The 15,899-nt window shown below is 43.7% G+C and overlaps 1 protein-coding gene across 3 annotated transcripts in view; it reads left to right on the plus strand.

The window, feature by feature from the left end:
• The first annotated feature begins 917 nt into the window (after nucleotides 1-917).
• The window catches only part of LOC121545970 (glucocorticoid modulatory element-binding protein 2), a 29,468-nt gene continuing 14,486 nt past the window's right edge, over nucleotides 918-15,899 (plus strand). For 2 of the 3 annotated variants that reach the window (XM_041856925.2, XM_041856926.2), the window contains exons 1-3: nucleotides 918-1,043; nucleotides 14,408-14,556; nucleotides 15,146-15,219. In XM_041856925.2, the coding sequence (XP_041712859.1) occupies nucleotides 14,426-14,556; nucleotides 15,146-15,219 (205 nt within the window). In that variant the 5' untranslated portion in view covers nucleotides 918-1,043; nucleotides 14,408-14,425. The remainder of the gene's footprint in view (nucleotides 1,044-14,407; nucleotides 14,557-15,145; nucleotides 15,220-15,899) is intronic. The other variant, XM_041856927.2, reaches the window with a different exon arrangement.

Genomic DNA, 15,899 nt, shown 5'->3' on the forward strand with positions numbered 1-15,899 from the left:
CTGCTGCCTGCAACATCCTCCAGCATGACTGGTTTGGCGGTGGGTCAGTCATGGTGTGGGGTGGCATTTCTTTGGGGGGCCGCACAGTCCTCCATGTGCTCGCCAGAGGTAGCCTGACTGCCATTAGGTACCAAGATGAGATCCTCAGACCCCTTGTGAGACCATATGCTGGTGCGGTTGGCCCTGGGTTCCTCCTAATGCAAGACAATGCTAGACCTCATGTGGCTGGAGTGTGTCAGCAGTTCCTGCAAGAGGAAGGCATTGATACTATGGACTGGCCCGCCCGTTCCCCAGACCTGAATCCAATTGAGCACATCTGGGACATCATGTCTCGCTCCATCCACCAACGCTACGTTGCACCACAGACTGTCCAGGAGTTGGCGGATGCTTTAGTCTAGGTCTGGGAGGAGATCCCTCAGGAGACCATCCGCCACCTCATCAGGAGCATGCCCAGGCGTTGTAGGGAGGTCATACAGGCACGTGGAGGCCACACACACTACTGAGCCTCATTTTGACTTGTTTTAAGGACATGACATCAAAGTTGGATCAGCCTGTAGTGTGGTTTTCCACTTTAATTTTGAGGGTGACTCTAAATCCAGACCTCCATGGGTTGATACATTTGATTTCCATTGATAATTTTTGTGTGATTTTGTTGTCAGCACATTCAACTATGTAAAGAAAAAAGTATTTAATAAGATTATTTCATTCATTCAGATCTAGGATGTGTTATTTAAGTGTTCCCTTTATTTTTTTGAGCAGTGTATTTAAATCGATGAGAAAATTAGCAAAATGTTGGCCAAAATCCATCTCGCTCCATCTTCTCCAACTGCCGGCCACTGGGCTTCCTCTCATCACCATATTTGATGGTGAGTGGAAACGTCAACCGGATGCTTCAGCTTTATACATCCGGTGAAACATCTGGCTCATTGTTCTATCTGTGACGGAACCATCAAGTGACTGCGCAAAGACTACGCCCGTGAACTTTGAGCAACGTTAGCAGCTAGCGTTATTCTTGACCACTGAAACAGCCATTTCTGAAAAAGGTAAGACGAGCAAGTTTTACAGTACTATAAAAACAGGCTGATATGTGCCTCTGTAGTTAGCTAACGTTGGCAAGCAACTGCTCCTCACGACGCAGCAGGACGTAAACACTGGACGCTTCGGTCGGGGCGTCGTAACGTGCTACGTTATTTCATCCCCACGACGTAGCTCGCTAGCGTTGGCTTTCTGTGCGTGAACTGTGAAGCTGAATTTACAGCCTGTAAAATTAAATGTTACAATGTATGGTTCCGCTAACTTTGAAATATCCAGCTAGCGCGGCATAGTACAAAAAGTATCTGTATGCCTTGTTTGGGCCTGGCTTGACATGCTAAACACCTAGCCACCCACCCAACTAGCTAGCTAGCTTCTTATACCATGAATAATGTTGTATCTACAGCACAAAACAAACTGTAATGAGAAGAACTAGCGTTATACGTAACAGCTAGCTAGCTCAATAGCGTTGATTCCAAATGTCTTAGTTTGTAAACATTCATCACCAACTACCTAGTAGGCATGTGCATATTTTCCTTTCAAGACTATTCTAGATACTTTTGTGTATATATATATATATATAACGTTCGTGTAGATCAACATGCTCAATGCCTCAACCCCATCGAACACCTTTTGTGATGAATTTGAACGCCGACTGTGAGCCAGGCCTAAATCGCCCAACATCAGTGCCTACCTCACTAATGCTCGTGGCTGAATGGAAGCAAGTCCCCGCAGCAATGTTCCAACATCTAGTGTAAAGCCTTCCCAGAAGATTGGAAGCTACTGATGTTGGGCGATTAGGCCTGACTCGCAGTCGACGTTCCAATTCATCCCAAAGGTGTTCGATGGGGTTGAGGTCAGGGCTCTGTGCAGGTCAGTCATGTTCTTCCACACCGATCTCGACAAACCATTTCTGTATGGACCTCAGTTTGTGCACGAGGGCATTGACATGCTGAAACAGGAAAGGGCCTTCCCCAAACTGTTGCCACAAAGTTGGAAGCACAGAATCGTCTAGAATGTCATTGTATTGCTGTAGTGTTAAATGGCATCTTATGACAGTGCCACGTTGAAAGTCACTGAGCTCTTCAGTACGGGCCATTCTACTGCAAATGTTTGTCTATGGAGATTGCATGGCTGTGTGCTCGATTTTTATACACCTGTCAGCAATGGGTGTAGCTGAAATAGCAGAATCCACTCATTTGAAGCGGTGTCCACATACTTTTGTGTACGTGTGTACAATGCATTCGGATAGTATTCACACCCCTTCCCTTTTTCCACATTTTGTTACGTTACAGCCTTATTCAAAAAAAAAAAAAAATTGCACATGTATTAAATATAAAAAACTGAAATACCTTATTTACATAAGTATTCAGACCCTTTGCTATGAAACTCGAAATTGAGCTCAGGTGCATCCTGTTTCCATTTATCATCCTTGAGATGTTTCTACAACTTGATTGGAGTCCACCTGTGGTAAATTCAATTGATTGGACATGATTTGGAAAGGCACACACCTGTCTATACAGTGTGGGAAAAAAGTATTTGATCCCCTGCTGATTTTGTGCGTTTTCCCACTGACAAAGACATGATCAGTCTATAATTTTAATGGTAGGTTTATTTGAACAGTGAGAGACAGAATAACAACAAAAAAATCCAGAAAAATGCATGTTAAAAATTTTATAAATTGATTTGCATTTTAATGAGGGAAATAAGTATTTGACCCCTCTGCAAAACATGATTTAGCACTTGGTGGCAAAACCCTTGTTGGCAATCACAGACGTCAGACGTTTCTTGTTGTTGGCCACCAGGTTTGCACACATCTCAGGAAGGATTTTGTTCCACTCCTCTTTGCAGATCTTCTCCAAGTCATTAAGGTTTCGAGGCTGACGTTTGGCAACTCGAACCTTCAGCTCCCTCCATAGATTTTCTATGGGATTAAGGTCTGGATACTGGCTAGGCCACTCCAGGACCTTAATGTGCTTCTTTTGAGCCACTCCTTTGTTGCCTTGGCCATGTGTTTTGGGTCATTGTCATGCTGGAATACCCATCCATGACCCTTTTTCAATGCCCTGGCTGAGGGAAGGAGGTTCTCACCCAAGATTTGACGGTGCATGGCCCCGTCCAGCGTCCCTTTGATGCGGTGAAGTTGTCCTGTCCCCTTAGCAGAAAAACACCCCCAGAGCATAATGTTTCCACCTCCATGTTTGACGGTGGGGATGGTGTTCTTGGGGTCATAGGCAGCATTCCTCCTCCTCCAAACACGGCGAGTTGAGTTGATGCCAAAGAGCTCGATTTTGGTCTCATCTGACCACAACACTTTCACCCAGTTCTCCTCTGAATCATTCAGATGTTCATTAGCAAACTTCAGACGGCCATGTATATGTGCTTTCTTGAGCAGGGGGACCTTGCGGGCGCTGCAGGATTTCGGATTTCAGTCCTTCACGGCGTAGTGTGTTACCAATTGTTTTCTTGGTGACTATGGTCCCAGCTGCCTTGAGATCATTGACAAGATCCTCCCGTGTAGTTCTGGGCTGATTCCTCCCCGTTCTCATGATCATTGCAACTCCATGAGGTGAGATCTGGCATGGAGCCCCAGGCCGAGGGATATTGACAGTTCTTTTGTGTTTCTTCCATTTGCGAATAATCGCACCAACTGTTGTCACCTTCTCACCAAGCTGCTTGGCGATGGTCTTGTAGCCCATTCCAGCCTTGTGTAGGTCTACAATCTTGTCCCTGACATCCTTGGAGAGCTCTTTGGTCTTGGCCATGGTGGAGAGTTTGGAATCTGATTGATTGATTGCTTCTGTGGACAGGTGTCTTTTATACTGGTAACAAGCTGAGATTAGGAGCACTCCCTTTAAGAGTGTGCTCCTAATCTCAGCTCGTTACCTGTATAAAAGACACCTGGGAGCCAGAAATCTTTCTGATTGAGAGGGGGTCAAATACTTATTTCCCTCATTAAAATGCACATCAATTTATAACATTTTTGACATGCATTTTTCTGGATTTTTTTGTTGTTATTCTGTCTCTCACTGTTCAAATTAACCTACCGTTAAAATTATAGACTGATCATGTCTTTGTCAGTGGGCAAACGTACAAAATCAGCAGGGGATCAAATACTTTTTTCCCTCACTGTATAAGGTCCCACAGTTGACAGTGCATGTCAGAGCAAAAACCAAGCCATGAGGTTGAAGGAATTGTCCATAGAGCTCTGAGACAGGATTGTGTCGCGGCACAGATCTGGGGAAGGGTACCAAAAAATGTCTGCAGCATTGAGGGTCCCCAAGAATACAGTGGCCTCCATCATTCTTAAATGGAAGAAGTTTGGAACCACCAAGACCCTTCCTAGAGCTAGCCGCCCAGCCAAACTGAGCAATCGTGGAAGAAGGGCCTTGGTCAGGGAGGTGACCAAGAACCCGATGGTCACTCTGACAGAGCTCCAGAGTTCCTCTGTGGAGATGGGAGAACCTTCCAGAAGGACAACCATCTCTGCAGCACTCCACCAATCAGGCCTTCATGGTAGAGTGGCCAGACGGAAGCCACTCTTCAATAAAAGGCACATGACCCCGCTTGGAGTTTGCCAAAAGGCACCTAAAAGAGACAAGATTCTCTGGTCTGATGAAACCAAGATTGAACTCTTTGGCCTGAATGCCAAGCGTCACGTCTGGAGGAAACCTGGCAATGTCCCTACGGTGAAGCATGGTGATGGCAGCATCATGCTGTGGGGAGGTTTTTCAGCGGCAGGGACTAGGAGACTAATCAGGATCAAGGGAAAGATTAATGGAGCAGAGTACAGATAGATCCTTGATTTAAAAACCTGCTCCAGAGTGCTCAGGACCTCCGACTGAGGAGATGGTTCACCTTGCAACAGGACAATGACCCTAAGCACACAGCCAAGTGACGCTCCCCATCCAACCTGACAGAGCTTGAGAGGCTCTGCAGAGAAGAATGGGAGAAACTCCCCAAATATGTGTGTGCCAAGCTTGTAGTGTCATACCCAAGAAGACTCAAGGTTGTAATCGCTGGCAAAGGTGCTTCAACAAAGTAGAGTAAAAGGTCTGAATACTTATGTAAATATGATATTTCCGTTTTTTTGTTTGTTTTTATTTGCAAACAATTCTAAACCTGTTTATGTGGTATTGTGTGTAGATTTGATGAGGGGGGCGGGGGCAATTTAACCAATTTTAGAATAAGGCTGTAACATAACAATGTGGAAATAGTCAAGGGGTCTGATTTACTTTTCGACTGCACTGTATATTTGTGTGTGTGCAAAAATATAAATACAACGATTTTAAAAGATTTTACTGTGTTACAGTTCTTATGAGGAAATCAGTCGATTTTAAATAAATTCATTAGGCCCTAATCTATGTATTTCACATGAATGGGAATACAGATATGCAACTGTTGGTCACAGAAACCTTAAAAAAAACATGGGCCTTACAGTGGGCCTCAGGATCTCGTCACTGTATTTTTGTGCATTCAAATTGCCATAGATAAAATGCAATTGTGCTAGTTGTCCGTAGCTTATGCCTGCCCATACCATGGGGCACTCTCGCCCACGCGACGCCATACACATGGTCTGCGGTTGTGAGGCCGGTTGGATGTACTGCCAAATTATCTAAAACGACGTTGGAGGCAGTATATGGTAGAGAAATGAACATCAAATTCTCTGGCAACAGCTCTGGTGGACATTCCTGCAGTCAGCATGCCAATTGCCCGCTCCCTCAACTTGACATCTGTGGCATTGTGGTGTGTGATAAAACTGCACATTTTAGTGGCCTTTTATTGTCCCCAGCACAAGGTGCACCTGTGTAATGGACATGCTGTTGAATCAGCTTCTTGATATGCCACACCTGTCGGGTAGGTGGATTATCTCGGCAAATAATAAATGCCCACTAACAGGGATGTAAACAAATTTGTGCACAATATTTTAGAGAAGTAAGCTTTTTGTGCGTATGGAACATTTCTGGGATCTGTTATTTCAGCTCATGAAACATGGGACCAACACTTTACATGTTGCGTTTTTATACACTGCTCATAAAAATAAAGGGAACACTAAAATAACACATCCTAGATCTGAATGAATGAAATAATCTTATTAAATACTTTTTTCTTTACATAGTTGAATGTGCTGACAACAAAATCACACAAAAATTATCAATGGAAATCAAATTTATCAACCCATGGAGGTCTGGATTTGGAGTCACCCTCAAAATTAAAGTGGAAAACCACACTACAGGCTGATCCAACTTTGATGTAATGTCCTTAAAACAAGTCAAAATGAGGCTCAGTAGTGTGTGTGGCCTCCACGTGCCTGTATGACCTCCCTACATCGCCTGGGCATGCTCCTGAGGAGGTGGCGGATGGTCTCCTGAGGGATCTCCTCCCAGACCTGGACTAAAGCATCCGCCAACTCCTGGACAGTCTGTGGTGCAACGTGGCGTTGGTGGATGGAGCGAGACATGATGTCCCAGATGTGCTCAATTGGATTCAGGTCTGGGGAACGGGCGGGCCAGTCCATAGCGTCAATGCCTTCCTCTTGCAGGAACTGCTGACACACTCCAGCCACATGAGGTCTAGCATTGTCTCGCATTAGGAGAAACCCAGGGCCAACCGCACCAGCATATGGTCTCACAAGGGGTCTGAGGATCTCATCTCGGTACCTAATGGCAGTCAGGCTACCTCTGGCGAGCACATGGAGGGCTGTGCGGCCCCCCCAAAGACACCCCACACCATGACTGACCCACCGCCAAACCGGTCATGCTGGAGGATGTTGCAGGCAGCAGAACATTCTCCATGGCGTCTCCAGACTCTGTCACGTCTGTCACATGTGCTCAGTGTGAACCTGCTTTCATCTGTGAAGAGCACAGGGCGCCAGTGGCGAATTTGCCAATCTTGGTGTTCTCTGGCAAATGCCAAACGTCCTGCACGGTGTTGGGCTGTAAGCACAACCCCCACCTGTGGACGTCGGGCCCTCATACCACCCTCATGGAGTCTGTTTCTGACCGTTTGAGCAGACACATGCACATTTGTGGCCTACTGTAGGTCATTTTGCAGGGCTCTGGCAGTGCTCCTCCTGCTCCTCCTTGCACAAAGACGGAGGTAGCAGTCCTGCTGCTGGGTTATTGCCCTCCTACGGCCTCCTCCACGTCTCCTGATGTACTGGCCTGTCTCCTGGTAGCGCCTCCATGCTCTGGACACTACGCTGACAGACACAGCAAACCTTCTTGCCACAGCTCGCATTGATTTTCCATCCTGGATGAGCTGCACTACCTGAGCCACTTGTGTGGGTTGTAGACTCCGTCTCATGCTACCACTAGAGTGAAAGCACCGCCAGCATTCAAAAGTGACCAAAACATCAGCCAGGAAGCATAGGAACTGAGAAGTGGTCTGTGGTCACCACCTGCAAATCCAGTCCTTTATTGGGGGTGTCTTGCTAATTGCCTATAATTTCCACCTGTTGTCTATCCCATTTGCACAACAGCATGTGAAATTTATTGTCAATCAGTGTTGCTTCCTAAGTGGACAGTTTGATTTCACAGAAGTGTGATTGACTTGGAGTTACATTGTGTTGTTTAAGTGTTCCCTTTATTTTTTTGAGCAGTGTATTTTTGTTCAACTGCATGCACGCCTGTTTGCAAAATGATGTGGAGATATGGGATCAGAACATGAGTGTTCTATTTCACACCGAGGCTTGGTGGTGATCTTGGTTGACTTTCTGTGTAATGAAAAGAAAATGTCTCCTTGCCTATGTAACATACATATTTGGGAAACTGAACGCAAGCATGCAGGTTAAATACAAAAACATTATACAGGTGAGTGACCGAATCAGTGGATTCAGAAGAAATAATGATTTCTTATTGGAGAGTCTTTCAAAAGCGAACCATGCCGTCTTCCCTCGGCTGTGCATGTTTCTAAAACAGCATCAGTAAGTGTCCCACACAAGTGATGGCAGCTTTTTTTTTGTTGTCATTTTAGCAGACGCTCTTATCCAGAGCGACTTACAGTTAGTGAGTGCATACATTATTATTATATATATATATATATATATATATATATATATATATATATATATTTATTATTATTATTATTTTTTTTCATACTGGCCCCCCGTGGGAATCGAACCCACAACCCTGGCGTCGCAAACGCCATGCTCTACCAACTGAGCTACATCCCTGCCGGCAATTCCCTCCCCTACCCTGGACGACGCTGGGCCAATTGTGCGCCGCCCCATGGGTCTCCCGGTCGCGGCCGGCTACGACAGAGCCTGGATTCTAACCAGGATCTCTAGGCGCACAGCTAGCACTGCGATGCAGTGCCTTAGACCACTGCACCACTCGGCGACTGCTCACCTCCAATTGGGACTTACTTCCCAATCCGTTGGACTGTGATCCTAGCTCAGTTGACATGCCGGTAAGCGAAATCGAACAGCTGATCGAGCTGTCATGTGACCGAATGCGTTCACTGGTCACTACTGACTCTAAGGGAATACCCTGCCGTCTCCCTCTGAGCATTAATGCCACGTTCAAGATAACAACATTATGTCAGACTAATTTGCAATTGACTCATATCCCCACATTAAAAGTATGTGATGGTGAGTTGAGAAGACAGAAATACTGTTAGAATGCATTTTCAGATATCAAAATCGGGTCGTGGGTTAGGGCTGTCATATCACGGTATTACACATTTTTTTTTTGACTTTGACGGTATTCTATGTTTTGGAATAATAAAAGTTATAAATATGCCTTGAGTAGGGCGTGACTCTAGGGTGGCAACACATACATTCTAAGTGATTTCAATGTGTCTTTCTCCATTCTGATTGTTTAAATAATTTAAAGCATTGTCATCAATTTTGGCATTTCCTGCACTCATTTGAAGTCATTTCCACACTGCCACGTAGGGCTGCACAATATGGGCAAACAATCTAGGCCTTATGTTTAACAAAATGTTGCAATTGTGAATGACTTGTGATTTAGAGCAAACCACTTGGGTGAACTGCTGGAATCATGGAAAAATAATTATATAGTTAGAATATAATAGTGGGCACTTTTTATTCAACAAATGAAAATGCCAGGGACTAGTTATTGTGACAGGGAAGGAACCAAAGTGTTGACAAGTGTTTCCTAGGGGACCCTACAATCTTTGGCTACATTGGATGGTTTCTCTAAGCTACTTCATGTAGCTAACATATATTTGCTTAGCCTTTTCCTTTGATTTAGAAGATACTGTTGCACAAAAAACATGCAAATGTAGGTCTACACCATCACTGGTATTATCAGGCTGTATAGCTAGTTACGTTTGCTCTGAGTTAGTATATTTATTAGCTAGCTAGTGATTAAAGGCTAAGAAGATTTAGGCCCAACATACTAAGAAAAGACGTGCTGCATTGACCATGCAGAGACTGAACGCAAGTGTCTCGTGGTCGAGGAGGGACAACAAATGCGCTCCTTGAGTGACAGGGTGCAGGGCTAGTTCTGTGTGGAAAGAGAGAGCGGAGAGAGATGACTCAAGTAGTGAAGTAAACTGTAAAAATTGATGCCTTTATCACATTTAAAAAACCAAACATTCAAATACCATTATAGAAGGTAAAATAAAAACCCAAACCGGTCCGTGCATCAATATTTGGCCCTATCGTGGGCCAAACATTTTTGGGTACCTCTGATGTAGGCACCTGAGCTGAGCCATAAGGGAAACTGGCCATTTACCACCACAATATCAGATAAGGGGGGCAATGTTTGCTTTTTGTGCCCCCACTTTTGATATGAAATCACAATCACCCACCAATTAATTTGCAGATTCAGTGTTTGAGCTAGTAATGTGTCAATATTTATTTTCATAAATTAGCTATGACATAGCCAATGAACAAAAATATAAACACAACATGTAAAGTGTTTGTCCCATATTTCATGAGCTGAAATAAAAGATCCCCAAAATGTTCTGGACCCACAAAAACCTTATTTCTCTCATTTTGTGCAGAAGTATGTTTACATCCCTGTTGGTGAGCATTTCTTCTTTGCCAAGATATGCCACAGCTGTCAGGTAGATGGATTATCAAGAAGCTGATTAAACAGCATGATCATTACACAGGTGCACCTTGTGATGGGGACAATAAAAGGCCACTCTAAAATGTGCAATTTTGTCACACAACACAATGCCACCGATGTTTTGAGGGAGCGTGCAATTGGCATGCTGACTGCAGGAAGGTCCACCAGAGCTGTTGCCCGAGAATTGAATGTTAATTTCTCTACTATATGCCACCTCCAACGTCGTTTTAGAGAATTTGGCAGTATGTCCAACCGGCCTCACAACCACAGACGGATGTCAACATTGTGAACAGAGTGCCCAATGGTGGCGGTGGGGTTATGGTATGGGCAGGCATAAGCTACGGACAACCAACACAATGGCATTTTATCGATGGCAATTTGAATGTACATAGATACCGTGACGATATCCTGAGGCCCATTATTTTTAAAGGTATCTGTTACCAACATTAGGGCCTAATGAATTTATTTCAATTGACTGATTTCCTTGTGATCTGTAAATCTTTTAAATTGTTGCGTGTTGCGTTTGAATGTTTTTGTTGTGTATGTGTGTGTATGTATGTATGTGTGTGTATATATATATATATATATATATATATATATATATATACATATATATATATATATACATATATATACACAGTGAGGGGAAAAAAGTATTTGATCCCCTGCTGATTTTGTCAAGACATGATCAGTCCAAAAAAAAATCTGTGGAGGGAGCTGAAGGTTCGAGTTGCCAAACGTCAGCCTCGAAACCTTTAATGACTTGGAGAAGATCTGCAAAGAGGAGAGGGACAAAATCCCTCCTGAGATGTGTGCAAACCTGATGGCCAACTACAACAAACGTCTGACCTCTGATTGCCAACAAGGGTTTTGCCACCAAGTACTAAGTAATGTTTTGCAGAGGGGTCAAATACTTATTTCCCTCATTAAAATGCAAATCAATTTATAACATTTTTGACATGCGTTTTTCTGGATTTTTTTGTTGTTATTCTGTCTCTCACTGTTCAAATAAACCTACCATTAAAATTATAGACTGATCATTTCTTTGTCAGTGGGCAAACGTACAAAATCAGCAGGGGATCAAATACTTTTTCCCTCACTGTATGCAAGCCAATAAGTGTAAGGTGTGATCATCACCCTTCAACCTGTTGATTGAAATGTTGTTATTATTATTATCATATATATATATATATATATAGCACAACTTTTGGATTTCACCCCGTCAAATGATTTAGACCAGGTGTCATACTCGTTCCACGGAGGGCCGAGCGTCTGCAGGTTTTCACTCCCTTGTACTTGATTGATGAATTAAGGTCACTGATAAGTAAGGAACTGCCCTCACCGGGTGGTCTAGGTCTTAATTGAAAGGAAAAAAATGAATGAGTGAACTTTTCTTCTCCTCTTGCTTCCACCATGCAGTGCTGTTAGCAAAAGTGATTGCTGTCCTCTTAGGAAATTATCAACTTTACCCTGTATATTAAAAAAAATAACACATACACTGATTGTTTAAAGCAGGGATGGGCAACTGCCCTCTGTGTATTTATTTATTTAGGAACTCAGTCAGGATCTTAACTTACTGTTGCGAGTTAGTATAGTAGAATACACAAGGTGCAAAATCGAAATTGGGTAGTGCATCAGCAGTTTTTCCTCTTGTTATGTCAGTCACTGATAGTCAGTCAATTAGCCCATGTCAGCAACATTTTATTTATTTATTGCTAAGTTAGTTTAGTGGCCAGCTATCTAAGCTTGGTATCATGGTCAAATTACCGGCTGGGGGGGCCCCCATTTTATTTTGTTAGTCATTCTCACGCAGATATCAGACCTGCGGGCAACTGCAGCCCCTCATGTTGAGTTCAGATTTCTTGTGGCCCCCACCCCCATCAGTTGCCCATCTATGGTTTAAAGCAAAACTACCAAAACCATTGCTGATGGTGAACCTGTACAATCAAAATAAAATTGAATATAGCCTAAGCCCCGATCAGCAGGTAGCTTAGGCTACTTTATTCTGGTAAAACACTATTTTCAACAGCGCATTTGATAACAATAACCTAACAAATTGCATTGGTTGTCACTCGACTAATAAAGCCTAATATTGTGCAAGCCATTTTACAAACCTTTGAATGTGACGCACGGCCTACCTCTTGTTGGTCAGCGCAGCGTACAATGCACAGTTTGAGTAGGCTACTGATATTGCCTGGGATTGTTTGGCATGCAAAATGACTTATTGATTAATGACTGTCAAGACAGTTACATGCTTAGTTCGACACTGAAGGAGAGGACGCATCAGTTGTCAGAAAATGAGGTATTTTTGAACGGGTAAAAAGTAGGCCTAATATGAGAAACATTTTTGTGAACTGCCGATTCGTAACTTTTGAATCGATTTTCTGACCGACCGCATGCTACATTTTAGATCGGTTTGGGGACCGCAGACTGATGCACTCGTACAGTGGGGGAAAAAAGTATTTAGTCAGCCACCAATTGTGCAAGTTCTCCCACTTAAAAAGATGAGAGAGGCCTGTAATTTTCATCATAGGTACACGTCAACTATGACAGACAAAATGAGAAAAGAAATTCCAGAAAATCACATTGTAGGATTTGTAATGAATTTATTTGCAAATTATGGTGGAAAATAAGTATTTGGTCAATAACAAAAGTTTCTCAATACTTTGTTATATACCCTTTGTTGGCAATGACACGGGTCAAACGTTTTCTGTAAGTCTTCAAGGTTTTCACACACTGTTGCTGGTATTTTGGCCCATTCCTCCATGCAGATCTCCTCTAGAGCAGTGATGTTTTGGGGCTGTCGCTGGGCAACATGGACTTTCAAGTCCCTCCAAAGATTTTCTATGGGGTTGAGATCTGGAGACTGGCTAGGCCACTCCAGGACCTTGAAATGCTTCTTACGAAGCCACTCCTTCGTTGCCCGGGCGGTGTGTTTGGGATCATTGTCATGCTGAAAGACCCAGCCACGTTTCATCTTCAATGCCCTTGCTGATGGAAGGAGGTTTTCACTCAAAATCTCACGATACATGGCCCCATTCATTCTTTCCTTTACACGGATCAGTCGTCCTGGTCCCGTTGCAGAAAAACAGCCCCAAAGCATGATGTTTCCACCCCCATGCTTCACAGTAGGTATGGTGTTCTTTGGATGCAACTCAGCATTCTTTGTCCTCCAAACACGACGAGTTGAGTTTTTACCAAAAAGTTCTATTTTGGTTTCATCTCACCATATGACATTCTCCCAATCCTCTTCTGGATCATCCAAATGCACTCTAGCAAACTTCAGATGGGCCTGGACATGTACTGGCTTAAGCAGGGGGACACGTCTGGCACTGCAGGATTTGAGTCCCTGGCGGCGTAGTGTGTTACTGATGGTAGGCTTTGTTACTTTGGTCCCAGCTCTCTGCAGGTCATTCACTAGGTCCCCCCGTGTGGTTCTGGGATTTTTGCTCACCGTTCTTGTGATCATTTTGACCCCACGGGGTGAGATCTTGCGTGGAGCCCCAGATCGAGGGAGATTATCAGTGGTCTTGTATGTCTTCCATTTCCTAATAATTGCTCCCACAGTTGATTTCTTCAAACCAAGCTGCTTACCTATTTCAGATTCAGTCTTCCCAGCCTGGTGCAGGTCTACAATTTTGTTTCTGGTGTCCTTTGACAGCTCTTTGGTCTTGGCCATAGTGGAGTTGGGAGTGTGACTGTTTGAGGTTGTGGACAGGTGTCTTTTATACTGATAACAAGTTCAAACAGGTGCCATTAATACAGGTAACAAGTGGAGGACAGAGGAGCCTCTTAAATAAGAAGTTACAGGTCTGTGAGAGCCAGAAATCTTGCTTGTTTGTAGGTGACCAAATACTTATTTTCCACCATAATTTGCAAATAAAAACATAAAAAAACCTACAATGTGATTTTCTGGATTTTTTTTCTCAATTTGTCTGTCATAGTTGACGTGTACCTATGATGAAAATTACAGGCCTCTCTCATCTTTTTAAGTGGGAGAACTTGCACAATTGGTGGCTGACTAAATACTTTTTTCCCCCACTGTATCTTAAACATTTGAACCAGGGACCAATGCGTATTGGTGAATCGTTACATCTCTACTAACTATCTTACATAGCCAAATGTGTGGCCTAAGCAAAGGTATGATCAATCACCCCTGAAAGGCCAGTTGGTGGTAGCCATAGTGAAGAGATCGAATACACTTCTGTCAATTACCAATAATAGCCCACCTCATATCTCATGCAAGCTAAACCAGCCTAAAAGACATTGAAGGGAGATGTGCTCTGGAATGACACATTTCATCATTAGCACAGAACTGTGTCTGTTTCACTCAGTGAGACCTGACCCCCCTCATGGCATCATCTGAGGTCAATGTTAATGTGGAGGAGGTGGTAGTCGTGACAACGCCGGATGGAGCAGGGGAGGGCTCGGCTGCAGAGGAGGTGAAGACTGTGCTGGTGGCTACAGAGCTGACCCAGGCAGGGTGAGTGGTGGTACACACACACCAGAGATTTGAAGTCCCATGACAGCTTCTACAGACCAACCAGGGAAGTATTAAAGCCAAAAACATAAAGAGTGAGTTAATTGTGTGTTTACCATACACACAAACCTCAGTCACTTTGAGTCAGTGATACCCCTTAGGCCTATACCACAGGAGGTTGGTGGCACCTTAATTGGGGAGGACGGGCTCATGGTAATGGCTGGAGTGGAATGGTATCAAATACACATTTTCCCATGTGTTTGACACTTCATTCGCTCTGTTCCAGCCATTATGAGCCGTCCTCCCCTTAGCAGCTGCCACTAGCCAATACCTTATGTTACATAAGACTGTTTGTTGAGTTTTTCCTCGTCAGGTTACATATATTCAAAAGGTCAACCCTAGTGGTGGTAGTAGGTTTATAGTCAACCGTACCACTACCAAAGACGGGCATAGTCGAGTCTTGGTAGTGGTACGCTTGATAGTATCTGTCCCCTCTCATCTGGGGTGCTGCATATTGTCTTTGATTTAGCACTCACTGAACTTTGTCTATGGCTTATTGACTCATTGGAGTTTCTCTATCTGTGCCATTCAGGGAGGAACTTACAGATGGAAGCGTGGAGTCAGAAACCGACGCCACCAGCACTGTGACAAAGGAGGCAGTCCTAGGTAAAGTTAGCCCATTCATAGACGCAAACTACCTTTAGCGCCTATTGACGATAGGATCTTCTGGCCGGGGGAGGTTTGTTAAGATCCCCGACGCTTGCTCTAAACGTTAACACTCATCACTTGCGGTACGGTTTTGGAAACCTAAGGAACGTATCCTTCATATCAGCAAAAATTAACAAAAAGGTTATATTACTACACCTTTTTATAGGGTTCCCACACGGCCATATTTCCATGTTGCAGCGCTTGTTTATGGAAAACAAACGGAAGACAGTCGACTACCTGTGCTAATTCGCTATCTGTGTCTCCGAACACCTGTGTGTAAACGGAAGATGGACGCCAAAAAAACGTGTTGTCACTGAAAACTACTGTCGGCTGCAACTGTGTCAAACTGGTTAGAACAGTGTACACTAAGTGTATATTTTGCATTTGTGAAATAATTTTGATGTGATATGAAAGCAGAGGGCGTTATGTTTCTAGAACCGTACCGCAATTGAGAATTGATTCATGTTTAGATGGAGTATCTGGCTGTTTTGGCCGCCAGAGCCAATTAGTTTCTAAACAGAACATGTAAGGTCCTTGGTCTATAAGGAGTAATGTTAACCCAGTAATGGACTAAAGGAGCTTAAGGTAAAGTATGAAGTTATATGTTGATCAGGACATTGACACTGCCATGAGCTTGA

This window comes from Coregonus clupeaformis, chromosome 30, assembly GCF_020615455.1.
Source record: "Coregonus clupeaformis isolate EN_2021a chromosome 30, ASM2061545v1, whole genome shotgun sequence".
Classification (NCBI taxonomy): Eukaryota; Metazoa; Chordata; class Actinopteri; order Salmoniformes; family Salmonidae; genus Coregonus; species Coregonus clupeaformis.